Source organism: Oncorhynchus clarkii, unplaced genomic scaffold (genome assembly GCF_045791955.1).
Source record: "Oncorhynchus clarkii lewisi isolate Uvic-CL-2024 unplaced genomic scaffold, UVic_Ocla_1.0 unplaced_contig_11950_pilon_pilon, whole genome shotgun sequence".
Classification (NCBI taxonomy): domain Eukaryota; kingdom Metazoa; phylum Chordata; class Actinopteri; order Salmoniformes; family Salmonidae; genus Oncorhynchus; species Oncorhynchus clarkii.
Genome location: NW_027259048.1, coordinates 23,411 through 42,847, shown reverse-complemented (window position 1 = coordinate 42,847; position 19,437 = coordinate 23,411). Strand labels below are relative to the sequence as shown.

General features: G+C 47.8%; 2 protein-coding genes across 5 annotated transcripts; one reads left to right on the top strand and one right to left on the bottom strand.

The window, feature by feature from the left end:
- Window positions 1–222: 222 nt before the first annotated feature.
- On the top strand, window positions 223–13,193 carry LOC139399446 (cartilage acidic protein 1-like). Of its 3 annotated transcripts, none has more exons than XM_071144856.1 (11): window positions 223–398; window positions 505–639; window positions 818–954; window positions 1,462–1,598; window positions 1,722–1,804; window positions 2,206–2,306; window positions 5,416–5,584; window positions 6,033–6,178; window positions 7,488–7,527; window positions 8,295–8,444; window positions 13,168–13,193. In XM_071144856.1, exons 1-11 carry the CDS (start codon window positions 314–316, stop codon window positions 13,176–13,178), a joined length of 1,194 nt encoding a protein of 397 aa, XP_071000957.1. In that variant the 5' UTR covers window positions 223–313; the 3' UTR covers window positions 13,179–13,193. The 3 variants fall into 3 exon arrangements, with proteins under 3 accessions (XP_071000957.1, XP_071000956.1, XP_071000958.1); XM_071144855.1 differs by lacking the exon at window positions 13,168–13,193 and adding an exon at window positions 9,613–9,841; XM_071144857.1 differs by lacking the exons at window positions 8,295–8,444; window positions 13,168–13,193 and adding an exon at window positions 7,667–7,951.
- On the bottom strand, window positions 11,178–18,631 carry LOC139399447 (golgin subfamily A member 7B-like). Of its 2 annotated transcripts, none has more exons than XM_071144858.1 (5): window positions 18,552–18,631; window positions 16,773–16,898; window positions 16,459–16,611; window positions 13,194–13,295; window positions 11,178–11,795 (listed from the first exon to the last, which is right to left on the bottom strand). In XM_071144858.1, exons 1-5 carry the CDS (start codon window positions 18,561–18,563, stop codon window positions 11,616–11,618), a joined length of 573 nt encoding a protein of 190 aa, XP_071000959.1. In that variant the 5' UTR covers window positions 18,564–18,631; the 3' UTR covers window positions 11,178–11,615. The 2 variants fall into 2 exon arrangements, with proteins under 2 accessions (XP_071000959.1, XP_071000960.1); XM_071144859.1 differs by having other exon boundaries at window positions 11,630–11,799.
- Window positions 18,632–19,437: the final 806 nt, after the last annotated feature.

Below are 19,437 nucleotides of genomic sequence, written 5' to 3'. Positions count from 1 at the left end.
CCCCCCCCCCTCTCTCTCTCCTGTAGGGTACATTATGCTGTGTATATTTTCTGTGTGTGTGGTCTATGTCTGTATTCCCCTCCCCTCTCTAACCCCCCCCCCCCCCCCTCTTTCTCTCTCCTGCAGGGTACAGGGCATTATGCTGTGTATATTTTCTGTCTGTGTGGTCTATGTCTGTACCCTCCCCCCACTCCCCTCTCTAACCCCCCCCCCCCCCCCCCCCTCTTTCTCTCTCCTGTAGGGTACAGGGCGTTATGCTGTGTATGTAGCTAACTATGCCAGTGGAAATGTTGGTCCCCATGCCCTGATAGAGATGGACGAGGCAGCCAGTGACCTGGCCAAGGGCATCATCGCCCTGTCTGACGTAGCAGCACAGGCCGGGGTCAACAAGTACACAGGTACTGGACAAGACTGAATGGAGGAAATGTGTGTGTGTGTGTGTGCGCTTACCTATCTCAAACTAATATCTTCTGTGTTATGTATCTGTTTGTCTCCTCCCACCAGGTGGGCGTGGTGTAGTGGTTGGACCAATCCTGAGCCAGAGCAGCTCTGACGTGTTCTGTGACAACGAGAATGGACCTAACTTCCTGTTCCGGAACAATGGAGACGGAACCTTCACTGACATGGCTCAACAGGCAGGTGTGTCTAGGGTGTGTGTGTCTAGGGTGGGTGTGTGTGTCTAGGGTGGGTGTGTGTGTCTAGGGTGGGTGTGTGTGTGTGTCTAGGGTGGGTGTGTGGGAGGAAGGAGAGATAATTGGAGCATAGCCATGATCTCTGCATAGGAGTTGTGATGACAGTGATGTGGCTCCCCCTGTAGGTGTGGAGGACCGCAACCAGCACGGCCGAGGTGTGGCGCTGGCAGACTTTAACGCTGACGGGAAGACTGACATCGTCTACGGAAACTGGAATGGCCAGCACAGACTGTACCTACAGGACAACAACCAGAGATTCAGGGTGAGAGAGAGGAGTGGGGGTTGAAATGGGAGAGGGAGGTTGGAGAGGAGTGGGGGTTGGAACAGGATGGGAGGTTGGAGAGGAGTGGGGGTTGAAGCAGGATGGGAGAGGGAGGTTGGAGAGGAGTGGGGGTTGAAACAGGATGGGAGGTTGGAGAGGAGTGGGGGTTGAAGAGGAGTGGGGGTTGAAACAGGATGGAGAGGGAGGTTGGAGCAGGATGGGAGAGGGAGGTTGGAGAGGAGTGGGGGTTGGAGCAGGATGGGAGAGGGAGGTTGGAGAGGAGTGGGGGTTGGAGCAGGATGGGAGAGGGAGGTTGGAGAGGAGTGGGGGTTGGAGCAGGATGGGAGAGGGAGGTTGGAGAGGAGTGGGGGTTAGAGCAGGATGGGAGAGGGAGGTTGGAGAGGAGTTAGGTTTAGAGCAGGATGGGAGAGGGAGGTTGGAGAAAGAGATTGTAGGGAAGTGGATGGAAACAAAGACATTAAACCTCTCTGTTCGCTCCCTCCTCAGGACGTAGCCAGTGGGTCGTTCTCCTCTCCCTCACCTGTGCGGACGGTCATTGCTGCTGACTTTGACAATGACCAGGAGCTGGACATCTTCTTCAACAACATCGCCTACAGAGGACACGCCCCCAACAGGCTCTTTAGGTACCTCTGACCCTTGACACCAACTTTGACTTGAACTGTGTGTGTGTGTGTGTGTGTGTGAGAGAGAGAGAGAGAGAGAGAGAGAAAGCGTTTCTGATGTGTGTTGCCTGCCTGCTCCTCCAGGGTGGCCAGGAGGGCTGATGCTGACCCCCAGATAGAGGAGCTAAACGTGGGGGAGGCAGCAGAGCCACAGGGCCGGGGTACAGGTAACCACACCATGCAGACTCATTCTTTTGGTCCCTATACAACAGGGGAGTCAAACTCAATTACCGGAGGACCGTGTATCAGCTGGTTTTGTTATTTCCGTGTCTAATTAAGACCTTGACAACCAGGTGAGAGGAGATCCTAACTCTTCAATGACCTTCCTTTATCAAGAAAACTAGGAGCGAAAATCTGCAGACACTCGGCACTCAAGAAATGGAGTTTGACTCCCCTTTTATACAAGATTAATAAAGTCTTCTTAAACTAATGTATTCTGTTTTTGCTAAGTATTAGTTAAAAACATAAATAACAACACACCTGGTTCAGGTAGTTCCCCTGGTTTACTAGGGTTAAACAGGCCCTGTTTTTGATTGGCCGTTTGATGTGTTGACTCTGTGATTGACAGGTGCCACGGTAACAGACTTTGACGGGGACGGTCAGTTGGACCTGCTGGTGGCTCATGGGGAGAGTGCCTCTCAGCCCATCTCTGTCTTCAAGGTCACTCAGGTCAGTCACTAACGTAGAGGTAGATAGACGGCGTCACTAACATAGAGGTAGATAGACAGCATATCTTTGCATCTTTGACATATTTATAAAATATATTTATTTTATTAAACTAGGGCAATTCAGTTAAGAACAAATTCTTATTTACAATGACGCCCTACCAAAAGGCAAAAGACCTCCTATGGGGGCTGGGATTTAAAAAAATAATATATATATATATATATATATATATATATATATATATATATATATACACAAAAATAACATATAAATAAAGAACAAAACACACATCCCGACAAGCGAGACAACACTACATAAAGAGAGACCTAAGACAACAACATAGCAAGGCAGCAACACATGACAACACAACACGGTAGCAACACAATATGACAACACAACACGGTAGCAACACAACATGACAACAACATGGTAGCAGCACAAAACATGGTACAAACATTATTGGGCCAGAAGGTAGAGACAACAATACATCACGCAAAGGAACAACACCTGTCAGTCAGAGGGTCCATGATGGAGTCTTTGAATGAAGAGATGGAGATGAAACTGTCAGTAAGAGGGTCCATGATGGAGTCTTTGAATGAAGAGATGGAGATGAAACTGTCAGTAAGAGGGTCCATGATGGAGTCTTTGAATGAAGAGATGGAGATGAAACTGTCAGTAAGAGGGTCCATGATGGAGTCTTTGAATGAAGAGATGGAGATAAAACTGTCAGTCAGAGGGTCCATGATGGAGTCTTTGAATGAAGAGATGGAGATAAAACTGTCAGTAAGAGGGTCCATGATGGAGTCTTTGAATGAAGAGATGGAGATAAAACTGTCAGTAAGAGGGTCCATGATGGAGTCTTTGAATGAAGAGATGGAGATAACTGTCAGTCAGAGGGTCCATGATGGAGTCTTTGAATGAAGAGATGGAGATAAAACTGTCAGTAAGAGGGTCCATGATGGAGTCTTTGAATGAAGAGATGGAGATAAAACTGTCAGTAAGAGGGTCCATGATGGAGTCTTTGAATGAAGAGATGGAGATAACTGTCAGTAAGAGGGTCCATGATGGAGTCTTTGAATGAAGAGATGGAGATAACTGTCAGTCAGAGGGTCCATGATGGAGTCTTTGAATGAAGAGATGGAGATGAAACTGTCAGTAAGAGGGTCCATGATGGAGTCTTTGAATGAAGAGATGGAGATGAAACTGTCAGTAAGAGGGTCCATGATGGAGTCTTTGAATGAAGAGATGGAGATAACTGTCAGTCAGAGGGTCCATGATGGAGTCTTTGAATGAAGAGATGGAGATGAAACTGTCAGTAAGAGGGTCCATGATGGAGTCTTTGAATGAAGAGATGGAGATGAAACTGTCAGTAAGAGGGTCCATGATGGAGTCTTTGAATGAAGAGATGGAGATGAAACTGTCAGTAAGAGGGTCCATGATGGAGTCTTTGAATGAAGAGATGGAGATGAAACTGTCAGTCAGAGGGTCCATGATGGAGTCTTTGAATGAAGAGATTGAGATGAAACTGTCAGTAAGAGGGTCCATGATGGAGTCTTTGAATGAAGAGATGGAGATGAAACTGTCAGTTAGAGGGTCCATGATGGAGTCTTTGAATGAAGAGATGGAGATGAAACTGTCAGTAAGAGGGTCCATGATGGAGTCTTTGAATGAAGAGATGGAGATAACTGTCAGTAAGAGGGTCCATGATGGAGTCTTTGAATGAAGAGATGGAGATAAAACTGTCAGTAAGAGGGTCCATGATGGAGTCTTTGAATGAAGAGATGGAGATGAAACTGTCAGTAAGAGTGTCCATGATGGAGTCTTTGAATGAAGAGATGGAGATGAAACTGTCAGTAAGAGGGTCCATGATGGAGTCTTTGAATGAAGAGATGGAGATGAAACTGTCAGTTAGAGGGTCCATGATGGAGTCTTTGAATGAAGAGATGGAGATGAAACTGTCAGTAAGAGGGTCCATGATGGAGTCTTTGAATGAAGAGATGGAGATGAAACTGTCAGTAAGAGGGTCCATGATGGAGTCTTTGAATGAAGAGATGGAGATAAAACTGTCCAGTTTGAGTGTTTGTCGCAGCTCGTTCCAGTCGCAGCTCGTTCCAGTCGCAGCTCGTTCCAGCCGCAGCTCGTTCCAGTCGCAGCTCGTTCCAGTCGCAGCTCGTTCCAGTCGCAGCTCGTTCCAGCCGCAGCTCGTTCCAGTCGCAGCTCGTTCCAGTCGCAGCTCGTTCCAGTCGCAGCTCGTTCCAGCCGCAGCTCGTTCCAGCTGCAGTGAACTGAAAAAACAAGCGGCCCAGGGATATGTGTGCTTTGGGGACCTTTAACAGAATGTGACTGGCAGAATGGATGTTGTATGTGGAGGATGAGGGCTTCAATAGATATCTTGGGGCAGGGTTATAAATAAGCATCAACCAGTGGGTCTTGCGACGGGTATACAGAGATGAGTGCAGTGCAGTGATGTGTCCTATAAGGAGCGTTGGTGGCAAATCTGATGGCCGAATGGTAAAGAACAGCTAGCCGCTCCAGAGCACCCTCACCTGCTGACCTGTAATCTAGCATGGGTAGGATGGTCATCTGAATCGGGGTTAGTTTGGCAGCTGGGGTGAAAGAGGAGCGACTACTATAGAGGAAACCAAGTCTAGATTTAACTTTAGCCTGCAGCTTTGATATGTGCTGAGAGCGGGACAGTGTACTGTCTTACCCATACTGTATAGCCATAATGGCTCCTGTGACAGCATGGGCTTTCTCCATTTTAAAGTAGTCCATTTTCTTCTTATTTCAACCTCTATGCTAATATTGGTGATTGAACAGCAGTGCTGGAGTACTGATCCTGCTACAACGGGTTCTATCCATCCAGACCCCCTTTTCTCTCCATGGTCACGACCTCATTACTGTCCCCTGGTGGAGAATTACTGCAAGCGGATGAGATTTCATTTAGATATTTTAATGCAAGGCGACGATTACAAATCAGTGTGTTATCTCCTTGTTTATTATCATATTTATATGGAAGGAGAATGAACTCAAGTGTTTGAACAGGGCCCATGATATCACCCGACATATTCCTGACCCATCAGCTTTACCCTCTGACCTTTGACCCTGACAGGGCTCGTCCAATCACTGGCTGCGTGTAATCCCTCGCACGCGGTTCGGCTCCTTCGCCCGCGGGGCCCGGGTCACGGCCTACACCAATCGGAGCGGGGCTCTCATGCGCATCATCGATGGCGGCTCGGGGTACCTCTGTGAGATGGAGCCTGTCGCCCACTTTGGACTGGGTAACTTCCTGTTTACTTCCCATTGACGGCCTAATCCCAAATGGACCCCTAGATCCTATGCACTTGTAGAGATCTGAAAGGATTTAATAGATGCAGTCAATACGAAAATTACTCCAATTTCCCCTCTGGCTAGGATGTGGAAGTTTTGCCATACTGCTTCTACCAATCAAATCCTCTCAGATCTCCACGAGTGCATAGGGCGCAGTGGAGGCTGCTGAGGGGAGGACGGCTCATAATGTCTGGAACGGAGCACATGGAATGGCATGAAACACCTTGAAATAATTTGATGTATTTGATACCATTCCGCTCCAGTCATTACCACACGCCCGTTCTCCCCGATTTAAGGTGCCACCAACCTCCTGTGCAGTAGACATCTTGTAGACATATTAGCTAGTAGTTAGCTGGATAGCTTGTGTATTTATCTTCCTTTCTTCACATTGGCTCACAGGCAAGGACGAGGTCACCGTGGTGGAGGTCTATTGGCCGGATGGCCGTTCCGTGGCCCGCCCACTGCAGCCTGGTGACATGAACTCTGTGATGGAGATTGGCTACCCTAAAGAGGGGGAGGAGTCTGTGCTGACCCCTGATACCCAGGTACGTTCTGCGGACTTACACCATGACATATGAACTATGACCCTGGGTAAAAGTTTCAGCCAATCCATCACCAGCGACTACATTCTTACCCAATGACAACAGTCGTTTTTCTGTTTAATTACATTCCTAACCGTTACATGCGGACCTCACCTACATGTTATTCAATCATTGCATCCACAGTGCTCGCGCGCGTCAATGAGTGTCTGCGTTAAAAAGGCGCTAAAATAGAACTTGATTCTATTTGCTGCAAGTCCCGCCTCTCCCATCTCCTCATTGGTTTTTAGTAGCATATAAACCACGTGGGTGATTTTTGTTTTGTTTTTTTGTTGTTGAATTTGACCCCTTTTTCTCCCCAATTTCGTGGCATCTAATTGTTTAGTAGCTACTATCTTGTCTCATTGCTACGACTCCCGTACGGGCTCGGGAGAGACGAAGGTTGAAAGTCATGCGTCCTCGGATACACAACCCAACCATGCCGCACTGCTTCTTAACACAGCAACACATCCAACCAGGAAGCCAGCCGCACCAATGTGTCGGAGGAAACACAGTGCACCTGGCAACCTCGACTCCGCCACAGGAGTCGCTGGTGCGCGATGAGACAATCCCTACCGGCCAATCCCTCCCTAACCCGGACGACGCTAGGCCAATTATCCGTCGCCCCACGGACCTCCCGGTCGCGACCAGTTACGACAGAGCCTGGGCGCGAAACCAGAGTCTCTGGTGGCACAGCTGGCGCCTCAGTACAGCGCCCTTAACCACTGCGCCACCCCGGAGGCCCCACGTGGGTGATTGAAAGATGAACGGAGGTCCACACTCCAGTCCAGTTGGTGGTGGTAATGCATCTTAGTTGTTTGCCAACAGCCATATAAAGTCCAAAGAAGAAGAAGCCTGAAGGAGGACAGATTTCTAGAAACAAACTCGGTTTAGCCTTTTATCTGTGGAGTAATTGTCAGAGTAGAGGACCTTGTGCATTTCAGGTAAAATAACAACCCAATGTTTATATCCCAGGACAAATTAGCTAGCAACAGCAAGCTAGCTAAATTGCCATAAATGTTTAATGCTTTTCAACTGGTCTCCAAATGAGTAGTTGGTTCAGAGTTAATTTGATATTTCAACCTGCGTGTTCTGATCGCGTCTGGTGTGGGTGGACAAAATCAACATGCGGACGCCCGGTGCAGTCAGCATGTTAGACTTTCTCCCAAGAGCATCAGATGAAATACAAGAGACTGAATCATCAACTACATTCTGTTAGCATTCAAAATGGCGGTGCTGGGAAATGTCTTTGAACTGACGTCCTGGTCTTTTTCAGTGTGGGGAAGGATTCTTTGTCAAGAATGGCCGCTGTGCAGGTATGTAGATCTGTCTTGTCTGGCAGAGAATAGATGGAATATAACAACATTTACAATATAGTAAAACACACAGATTAATAAATTAAGTTCCGCTCGCTCTCTCATTCTCGCTCCTCTCTGGTCCTCTCTATCTCTGCAGGTATATGAGGGCAGTGAATGAGATGCCTTGAAGCAAAATAAAAATATGCCTTGTCATCAAGATAATGTATACTGTCGAAGACCAATGACACTCCATGTTGTTTGTCATTTGAACTAGTAGATTATCTCTGTTTTGCTTCGATCTTTCATAAGTGTCATCTTCTCTGTAAGTGTTACCTCATTGTTCTACTTTCCTTAGTTTTTCTTGACAAGTCAAACTGTTCCCCTTTGCTGTTTTCTTTGTTTTAGAATAATTAACCATCCCTAATAAATCAATACAACAACATCGATGGAATCCAACAGTCTTTTCAAAGCACAGCATCTTATCTGTAATCAATTATTCCCATACCTTTTCCATCCCTCCCATCTGACCCTTCTCCCTCACACTGCCCCCCCCCCCCCCAACCCCTCTATTCACCCTCCCCTTGTCTCACTACCTCATGCCACACTACCCCCCTCCCCCTCCTTACTCCCTCACCAACCACCCTGGCCCTCCCCTGCCCCGTGCCAGACAACAACTAGTGAATCAGACTCTTTCAAGGAAATATTTAGTTGATTAAAATATTTTATCAACCAAATGTTTGTTGGGGATGAAATCCTTAACACCCCCCTCCTTAACCCTCCCCCAGACAACAACGAGTGTAAGCAACAGAGTGGGCCCCCAGTGTGCCCTAAGAGCCGTCCAGTCTGCAGCAACACCTACGGCCACTATAACTGTGGCCCCAGGAAGACATGTTCCAGGGGCCACAAGCCCACCAAGGACGGGAGGGCATGTGTGGGTGAGTAGAGAGGGATGGAGGGGACTGATGATATGCCTGGTGCTCTCCTCCCTCGTTCCCTCTCCTTTTACCTACCAACAGTACCCACTCGTTACTACCCTCAGACTAACCCTAGACGGTACCCACTCGTTACTACCCTCAGACTAACCCTAGACCGTACCCACTCGTTACTACCCTCAGACTACCCCTAGATGGTACCCACTCGTTACTACCCTCAGACTAACCCTAGATGGTACCCACTCGTTACTACCCTCAGACTAACCCTAGACCGTACCCACTCGTTACTACCCTCAGACTAACCCTAGACGGTACCCACTCGTTACTAACCCTAGACCGTACCCACTCGTTACTACCCTCAGACTAACCCTAGATGGTACCCACTCGTTACTACCCTCAGACTAACCCTAGATGGTACCCACTCGTTACTACCCTCAGACTAACCCTAGACGGTACCCACTCGTTACTACCCTCAGACTAACCCTAGACAGTACCCACTCGTTACTACCCTCAGACTAACCCTAGACGGTACCCACTCGTTACTACCCTCAGACTAACCCTAGACCGTACCCACTCGTTACTACCCTCAGACTAACCCTAGACGGTACCCACTTGTTACTACCCTCAGACTAACCCTAGACCGTACCCACTCGTTACTACCCTCAGACTAACCCTAGATGGTACCCACTCGTTACTACCCTCAGACTAACCCTAGATGGTACCCACTCGTTACTACCCTCAGACTAACCCTAGACGGTACCCACTCGTTACTACCCTCAGACTAACCCTAGACAGTACCCACTCGTTACTACCCTCAGACTAACCCTAGACGGTACCCACTCGTTACTACCCTCAGACTAACCCTAGACCGTACCCACTCGTTACTACCTTCAGACTAACCCTAGATGGTACCCACTCGTTACTACCCTCAGACTAACCCTAGACGGTACCCGCTCGTTACTACCCTCACTAACCCTAGACGGTACCCACTCGTTACTACCCTCACTAACCCTAGACGGTACCCACTCGCTACTACGCTCAAACTAAGCCTAGACGGTACCCACCCGTTACTACCCTGACTAACCCTAGACGGTACCCACTCGTTACTACCCTCAGACTAACCCTAGACGGTACCCACTCGTTACTACCCTCTTTCTCCATCTCTCTGCAGCTGTAGCTCCGTTCTTCCAGGGGGTCCGCTCTTCCTCACCCCGGCCGGGGCCCCTCCTCTCTGGGCTCTCCCTCCTGTTTCTACTGGCCCTCTCCATGGTCTGAATGGAGATATGAGGCTAAGGGCCCCTCAGTCACATGCCTCCATGGGGATTGCTTGACTGAGTTCCAAATGGTAGCCTGGTCAATCCCTATATCGTGCACTACTTTTGACAACAGCCCTGGTCAATCACTATCACTTTTGACCACAGCCCTCCCATGGACTCAATGATGCTCCAGGAGTGTCAAGGTCATACCGGATGAACTTTGACATGTATGATGCTAGAAGGAGTGACCCCTCAACTCTGGACATCTATGCACTTCTTTTTTTTGGGGGGGGGGGGGGGGGGGGGGGTCGGCATGCTCAGTTGGATCAAATAATAAGACGTGAATGGAACGTTTAGGCATGTTGTCTGTAACAGTTTGAAAACGGTGTGATACTGAATGTATTCTCGGAAACCCAGATCGAAAATCTCACATAATTGCATCAGATGCTTGATTAGGTTCTGGGGAAAGAGAAGATACTTACCAGACTAGAGAAGTCAATTCAACGTCTATTCCACTGAAATAACATGGAATTCAAAACCCCAAAAAATAAATAATGACATTCATGTTAAAATGGAGTGATGGAAGAGCAGTAGTTATTTTATTAAAGTTCTTCTGATCACGAGTATCAAACAACAACAACAACAAGCATTATGAAGGTTCCAGTTCTCTACTTTTATGAAGGTTCCAGTTCTCTACTTTTATGAAGGTTCCAGTTCTCTACTTTTATGAAGGTTCCAGTTCTCTACTTTTATGAAGGTTCCAGTTCTCTACTTTTATGAAGGTTCCAGTTCTCTCTACTTTTATGAAGGTTCCAGTTCTCTACTTTTATGAAGGTTCCAGTTCTCTCTACTTTTATGAAGGTTCTAGTTCTCTACTTTTATGAAGGTTCTAGTTCTCTCTACTTTTATGAAGGTTCTAGTTCTCTACTTTTATGAAGGTTCCAGTTCTCTACTTTTGCATAAACATGTCCCAGATGAAAATAATAAGGCAGGCGCATCACATCAATAAATAATGACATTTTGGCAGTTTATGGTTCTTTGGAGGAGGGTTTGTGTAGCAAAAAAGGAAGGAGTGTTTGTGCGCGTGCAGGAAGAATTGTTCATGACTTTATTACAGGGTCCTGGTGCAGGCTTTTGTTCCAGACCAGCACTAAAACACCAGGACTGAAGAACACTATGTTAAAGGATGCTACATAGTCTATACAGGTAGCTGTGTATTTGCATAATCATGATCTAGGAGAGCTGGTGGTTCAGCACTGAAGACAAGAGGTTAGCTGGGTTGTGGAGTGTTTGATACCAAGCTGCATCGTGACACTGACCAGTGGATGGTACCTGAGCCATTTATACAGGCTAATATATATGTCTCTGGATGGAACGAGCTGCATTCATCTGTTTGCTACTATCAGCCCATCCATGTGGTTTACATCTCAGCCGAGCTGTGTAGTGCTACATCCCAAATGGCTCCCTATTAGTAGTAGTAGTCCATCATCGTTCCCTATCAAATGACACCCTAGTCACTATCTTGAACACTACTATCTTCAAACACAGTGCACTACTTTTTACCAGAGCCCCAAACTAGTGCACTACTTTTAACCAGAGCCCCAAACTAGTGCACTATAGGAGGATGTGTGTCCCAAATGGCTCCCTATATAGTGTCTTTTTTACCAGGGCCTGAAAGGGCTGCCATTTGGGACGTAACCAAAATGCAATTTTAAATCGTCAGTATTCCCAACGTTGATAGATTCAGCTTGATCTGCTTCGGTCCATGTGGTTCAGTTGCGATCGAATGTTCGGTCGGTTAGCTCAAGTTTGTTACGGTCAGGGCCATTGTGGTTGCGGTAGGTGAGGCATACCCAGCCCACCAAGCACTGCTGTCGGGGTGGTTCTCTAAGGGACCAGGGTTGTAGAGCTCCAGGGATCAGGGGGGTAGAGGTGCCGTGGACCCAGTCACCGAACACTGTGGTTGGGTGTAGCGTTCCAGGGACCGGGGAGGTGGCGAGGAGGTGACATGTACCCGGTCACCGAGCACTGCTGCCGGACGTAGAGCTGGAGCCTGAGCAGGAGCCACTGGAGCCTCGGTCCTCATAGATAGAGATCTCTATCTGGACAGGATGGGGTTAAAGGAAGGAACACACTCCGATAGGGAGGGTCTATCGGGAGGGTCTGGGTCTATAAGGAGGGTCTGGGTCTATAAGGAGGGTCTGGGTCTAAAGGGAGGGTCTGGGTCTAAAGGGAGGGTCTGGGTCTAAAGGGAGGGTCTGGGTCTATAGGGAGGGTCTGGGTCTATAGGGAGGGTCTGGGTCTAAAAGGAGGGTCTGGGTCTAAAGGGAGGGTCTGGGTCTATAGGGAGGGTCTGGGTCTATAAGGAGGGTCTGGGTCTATAAGGAGGGTCTGGGTCTATGGAGGGTCGGGTCTATAGGGAGGGTCTGGGTCAATAGGGAGGGTCTATAAGGAGGGTATGGGTCTATAGGGAGGGTCTGGGTCTATGGGGAGGGTCTGGGTTTATAGGGAGCGTCTGGGTCTATAGGGAGGGTCTGGGTCTATAGGGAGGGTCTGGGTCTATAGGGAGGGTCTGGGTCTATAAGGAGGGTCTGGGTCTATAGGGAGTATCTGGGTCTAAAAGGAGGGTCTGGGTCTATAAGGAGGGCCTGGGTCTATAAGGAGGGTCGGGGTCTATAAGGAGGGTCTGGGTCTATAGGGAGGGTCTATAAGGAGGGTCTGGGTCTATAAGGAGGGTCTGGGTCTATAGGGAGGGTCTGGGTCTATAGGGAGGGTCTGGGTCAACAGGGAGGGTCTGGGTCAATAGGGAGGGTCTATAAGGAGGGTCTGGGTCTATAAGGAGGGTCTGGGTCTATAAGGAGGGTCTGGGTCAATGGGGAGGGTCTGGGTCTATAGGGAGGGTCTGGGTCTATAAGGAGGGTCTGGGTCTATAAGGAGGGTCTGGGTCAATAGGGAGGGTCTGGGTCAATAGGGAGGGTCTGGGTCTATAGGGAGGGTCTGGGTCTATAGGGAGGGTCTGGGTCTATAAGGAGGGTCTGGGTCTAAAGGAGGGTCTGGGTCTATAGGGAGGGTCTGGGTCTATAGGGAGGGTCTGGGTCTATAAGGAGGGTCTGGGTCTATAAGGAGGGTCTGGGTCTATAAGGAGGGTCTGGGTCTATAGGGAGGGTCTGGGTCTATAGGGAGGGTCTGGGTCTATAAGGAGGGTCTGGGTCTATAGGGAGGGTCTGGGTCTATAGGGAGGGTCTGGGTCTATCCAATACACACGCACTGTACAAGATCCTTATTCTTGGGAGCCCACATGTACTGTTGACTCTTCATCTCTCTCGCTCCATCTCTTTCTCCCTCTTTAAATCTCATACATGTGTACTGTTCACCCTCTCTGTCTATATTGTTTTCTTCATCTCTGTCTTTTTAGTCATCTCTGTCTTTGTTTTTCTTTGTCTGTCTGTCTCTCTCACACACACACACAGAGCAGCAGTAGTAGCTGTAAGGATACGACCCTCATGCCCCTCTCGATGGGGTCAGTGATGAGTAGACCTCGCGGGGCGTAGATCTTCTCATTCTGCTCCTGGATGTACCTGCCTATCTTCTTCAACACCTGGGGAGATTGAGAAAGAGGGGGGAGGAAAGGGAGAGAGAACAGGGAGAGAAAGAAATAACAAAAGAGGGAGACAGTATGACAAAGTAAGGAACATACACTACCGTTCAAAATATTGGGGTCACTTAGAAATGTCCTTGTTATTGAAAGAAAAGCTATTCTTTTTTGTCCATTAAAATAACATGAAATTGATCAGAAATACAGTGTAGACATTGTTAATGTTGTAAATTACTATTGTAGCTGGAAACGGCTGATTTTGAATGGAATATCTACAGAGGCGTACAGAGGCCCATTATCAGCAACCATCACTTCTATGTTCCAATGGCATGTTGTGTTAGCTAATCCAAGTTTATCATTTTAAAAGGCTATTTGATCATTAGAAAACATAATTGCAAAAGGGTTAACACACGCAGAAACAAAGAACTTTCTTCTGAAACTTGTCAGTCTATTCTTGTTCTGAGAAATGACGGTATTCCATGCAAGAAATTGCCAAGAAACTGAAGATCTCGTACAGCGCTGTGTACTACTCCCTTCACAGAACAGAGCAAACTGTCTCTAACCAGAATAGAAAGAGGAGTGGGAGACCCCGGTGCACAACTGAGTAAGAGGACAGTCCAGTTGTGGCCAAGTGTTTTGAGAATGGCACAAATATTAATTTTCACAAAGTCTGCTGCCTCAGTTTGTATGATGGCAATTTGCATATACTCCAGAATGTTATGAAGTGATCAAATGATCAAGTGATTAGATGAATTGCAATTAATTGCAAAGCCCCTCTTTGCCATGCAAATGAACTGAATCACCCAAAAAAAATTTCCACTGCATTTCAGCCCTGCCACAAAAGGACCAGCTGACATCATGTCAGTGATTCTCTCGTTAACACAGGTGTGAGTGTTGACGAGGACAAGGCTGGAGATCAATCTGTCATGCTGATTGAGTTTGAATAACAGACTGGAAGCTTCAAAGGGAGGGTGGTTCTTGGAATCATTGTTTTTCCTCTGTCAACCATGGTTACCTGCAAGAAAACATGTGCCGTCGTCATTGGATATTGCTGGATATTGCTGCCAGTAAGATTGCACCTAAATCAACCATTTATCGGATCATCAAGAACTTCAAGGAGAGCGGTTCAATTGTTGTGAAGAAGGCTTCAGGGCACCCAAGAAAGTCCAGCAAGCTCCAGGACCGTCTCCTAAAGTTGATTCAGCTACGGGATCTGGGCACCACCAGTATAGAGCTTGCTCAGGAATGGCAGCAGGCAGGTGTGAGTGCATCTGCACGCACAGTGAGGCGAAGACTTTTGGAGGATGGCCTGGTGTCAAGAAGGGCAGCAAAGAAGCCACTTCTCTCCAGCAAAAACATCAGGGACAGACTGATATTCTGCAAAAGGTACAGGGATTGGACTGCTGAGGACTGAGGTAAAGTCATTTTCTCTGATGAATCCCCTTTCCGATTGTTTGGGGCATCCGGGGAAGAAATTGTCCGGGGAAGACAAGGTGAGCGCTACCATCAGCCCTGTGTCATGCCAACAGTAAAGCATCCTGAGACCATTCATGTGTGGGGTTGCTTCTCAGCCAAGGGAGTGGGCACACTCACAATTTTGCCTCACAACACAGCCATGAATAAAGAATGGTACCAACACATCCTCCGAGAGCAACTTCTCCCAACTATCCAGGAACAGTTTGGTGAAGAACAATGCCTTTTCCAGCATGATGGAGCACCTTGCCATAAGGCAAAAGTGATAACTAAGTGGCTTGGGGAACAAAACATCGATATTTTGGGTCCATGGCCAGGAAACTCCTCAGACCTTAATCCCATTGAGAACAATCCTCAAGAGGTGGGTGGACACACAAAAACCCACAAATTCTGACAAACTCCAAGCATTGATTATGCAAGAATGGGCTGACATCAGTCAGGATGTGGCCCAAAAGTTAATTGACAGCATGCCAGGGCGGATTGCAGAGGTCTTGAAAAAGAAGGGTCAACACTGCAAATATTGACTCTTTGCATCAACTTCATGTAATTGTCAATAAAAGCCTTTGACACTTATGAAATGCTTGTAATTATACTTCAGTATTCCATAGTAACATCTGACAAAAATATCTAAAGACACTGAAGCAGCAAACTTTGTGAAAATTAATATTTGTGTCATTCTCAAAACGTTTGGCCACGACTGTACATTAGAGTGTCTAGTTTGAGAAACAGACACCTCACAAGTCCTCAACTGGCAGCTTCATTAAATAGTACCCGCAAAACACCAGTCTCAACGTCAACAGTGAAGAGGCGACTCCGGGATGCTGGCCTTCTAGGCAGAGTTCCTCTGTCCAGTCTCAACGTCAACAGTGAAGAGGTGACTCTGGGATGCTGGCCTTCTGGGCAGAGTTCCTCTGTCCAGTCTCAACGTCAACAGTGAAGAGGAGACTCCGGGATGCTGGCCTTCTAGGCAGAGTTCCTCTGTCCAGTCTCAACGTCAACAGTGAAGAGGCGACTCCGGGATGCTGGCCTTCTAGGCAGAGTTCCTCTGTCCAGTCTCAACGTCAACAGTGAAGAGGCGACTCCGGGATGCTGGCCTTCTAGGCAGAGTTCCTCTGTCCAGTCTCAACGTCAACAGTGAAGAGGCGACTCCGGGATGCTGGCCTTCTAGGCAGAGTTCCTCTGTCCAGTCTCAACGTCAACAGTGAAGAGGCGACTCCGGGATGCTGGTCTTCTAGGCAGAGTTCCTCTGTCCAGTCTCAACGTCAACAGTGAAGAGGCGACTCCGGGATGCTGGTCTTCTAGACAGAGTTCCTCTGTCCAGTCTCAACGTCAACAGTGAAGAGGCGACTCCGGGATGCTGGCCTTCTAGCCAGAGTTCCTCTCCCCAGTGTCTGTGTTCTTTTGCCCATCTTAATCTTTTCTTTTTATTGGCCAGTCTGATGGCTTTTTCTTTGCAACTCTGCCTAGAAGGCCAGCATCCCAGAGTCACCTCTTCACTGTTGACGTTGAGACTGGTGTTTTGGGCCTCAGGTTCTACTATGTGGTTCTACTGTGGTCGTAATGTGTTTCTATTGTGTGGTTCTACTGTGTGGTTCTAGTGTTGTGGATCTACTGTGTGGTTCTACTGTGTTTATGTTGTGGTCTTACTGAAGTTCTACTGTGTTTATATTGTGGTGGTTTAGCCCGGTCTCACCTTCTCATAGCGTGTCTCCATACAGAGGAAGATGAGGTAGGCTGTAGCGCAGGCCAGACATCCCTCCAGGTAGGACTGGCCTCCCATCTTCTCTGCCTCCGCATAGTAGATATTCAACCTCTTCACTGTGTCCTCAAACAACGGCCGCTCAATCTGACAGAGAGACACTCAGTTAGCGGTCTTTTCAGCCATGTGTGTGTGTGTGTATGTGTGGTGTGTGTGGTGTGTGTGTGTGTGGTGTGGTGTGGTGTGGTGTGTGTGTGTGTGGTGTGGTGTGTGTGGTGTGGTGTGTGTGTGTGTGTTAGACTACCCACCCTGCTCTCCAGCTCAGAAGGGAACTTGGTCTGGAAGCGGCAGGTGGTCCCATCACTGTAGTCTCTCTGCAGGAACACCTTGTTGGCCAGAGATGCACTGTGCCTCAACTCTTGGAGGTTATGGAACTACAGGACACAAACACACATAAGAGCGAGCACACACCCACCCACCCACCCATATTTGGGGAGAGAGAGAGAGAAAGGAGTGTGAGGAAGAGAGGGGGAGCGAGAGAGAGATTGTGGATAGAATTCTAATAATATAACTTTCTGGTTCTGAGGAAGCACTGTGCATGACTCACCATGAGAATAAAACTAAACTGCTCATTCGCTCTCTCTCTTTCATACACACACACTCTCTGTTCAAGAGGTAATGTATACAAACAGTGGCTGATGTAGTCTTTAGGGGTATACGATGATAGAGGAGAGGTGTTCAATCAAAGTCTGTCTGGCAGTCCGTTGGATCACGGCCCAGACACAGACACACTCTCTCTCCTCTCTCTCTAACTGGTCTTCTCTCTCTGTAGCTCTCTCTCTCCTTCTCTCCCTTCCCCTCTCTCTTCTCTCTCCTTTCCCCTCTCTCTTCTCTCCCGTCCCCTCTCTCTTCTCTCTCCTTTCTTCTCTCCCCCTCCTCTCTCTGTAGCTCTTTGTCTACCTCTCTCTCTCTCTCCTCTGACCATGCACACTGCTACAGCAGCCGGATCATGGAATTGAGCCAAGAGAAGAAGGCCCAACATCACAGAACAGCTCACAACAAATCAATCTCTGTAAGAGCAGGGTTAGAAGGCTCAATAGGCCAACGATGGCACCAAATCCCCCCCCATAAAGAAGCTTGATGTCCATAGTTGTGGACCTAGCCGTTTAGGCGTGGGAGGGGGGAGGTGTGTAGGCCAGTCTAGTTTCTTGCTTTGGGAAACTAGTTTAGGCTGTTATGGTTCGTCAAGCTTGTTTCCCCAGTGTGTCGATGAATGAAAGGCAATAAAAAAGGCCAGTTGGACCGAATAACGGAAATGAAAAGATCCGTGTAAACGCGGAGATTTTCTCTCCTTGACCTCAATGGGTTGCTGTCCACGGTGCTGATATCTCTTTAGTAGGTTTCAGCACTAGCACGGGCCAGACTGCCTATACCGGATTAACGGCGGAACTCTAGAGACAAAAAAAATAAGAGCTCTGCTTTCACCAAAACAGCTTAACGGCGCGAGGATTGCTTGTTTATCCCTGTTCTCAAGCACAAGTTGTAGCATAGGCTACACAGCCCTGTCAAATGCCGTTCGTGCTACAAAGAGAATTCCTCTAACTAACCTCTATTCAGGCACGTAGCCTTCCGACGCCTTTAATATGGCAATATAATGATATAGGGATTATATGATATTCACATGCCATGTCGGTCAGGGTGACCGAAGAAGTGTTAAAATGACAAGGCTTCCGTTTCTAATCAAAGCAGATGATTTATTTGCCAAAATGAACCTGTTTGCCTGACCCGTTTGAGCAAATGTTATATTCGAAATGAACTTTGTATACGTAAATAAACAACTGTTGTGTTGATTTCTATTGTTGCTGGGTAACAGAGATTGAAATGATTGTATGCTACACAATCCTTTCTATCATAGGGCTAACCTTGCTGTTACTGACAAACGCCATTCAAACGGTTCAGAATATAGGTTACAACCGTCTCCACAAGGCTACCTGCTCACATGGAAGACAATACAACCATACGCCCATAGAGGTAAAGGGAAAGACAGGCTGAAGAAGACGATAGATGATTAGTCTATTCATTCTCACCTCTGTCGCCATGTTTCCATCTGACGGCGTTAGGCTACTAGGACGAGTCCCGGAGCTCAAAGCGCTTTACTGGGACACGGACGGGTTGGAGGGCGGGAGGAAGAGACTGAGGGGGAGGAGAGGGGGGGGGTGGGGTGGGGCAGAGAGCGGCGGGGGTTGGGAGGACCTCACACGAGGGGGTAGGGCGCGGGGCGTGGTCTATATATCCTTGCGTAGCACTAGTGTACAGTCGTGGCCAAAAGTTTTGAGAATGTCACAAATATTAATTTACACAAAGTTTGCTGCTTCAGTGTCTTTAGATATTTTTGTCAGATGTTACTATGGTATACTGAAGTATAATTACAAGCATTTCATAAGTGTCAAAGGCTTTTATTGACAATTACATGAAGTTGATGCAAAGACTCAATATTTGCAGTGTTGACCCTTCTTTTTCAAGACCTCTGCAATCCGCCCTGGCATGCTGTCAATTAACTTCTGGGCCACATCCTGACTGATGGCAGCCCATTCTTGCATAATCAATGCTTGGAGTTTGTCAGAATTTGTGGGTTTTTGTTTGTCCATCTGCCTCTTGAGGATTGACCACAAGTTCTCAATGGGATTAAGGTCTGGGGAGTTTCCTGGCCATGGACCCAAAATATCGATGTTTTGTTCCCCAAACCATTTGGTTATCACTTTTGCCTTATGGCAAGGTGCTCCATCATGCTGGAAAAGGCATTGTTCTTCACCAAACCGTTCCTGGATGGTTGGGAGAAGTTGCTCTCGGAGGATGTGTTGGTACCATTCTTTATTCATGGCTGTGTTCCGAGGCAAAATTGTGAGTGAGCCCACTCCCTTGGCTGAGAAGCAACCCCACACGCTACCGATGGTAGCGCTCACCTTGTCTTCT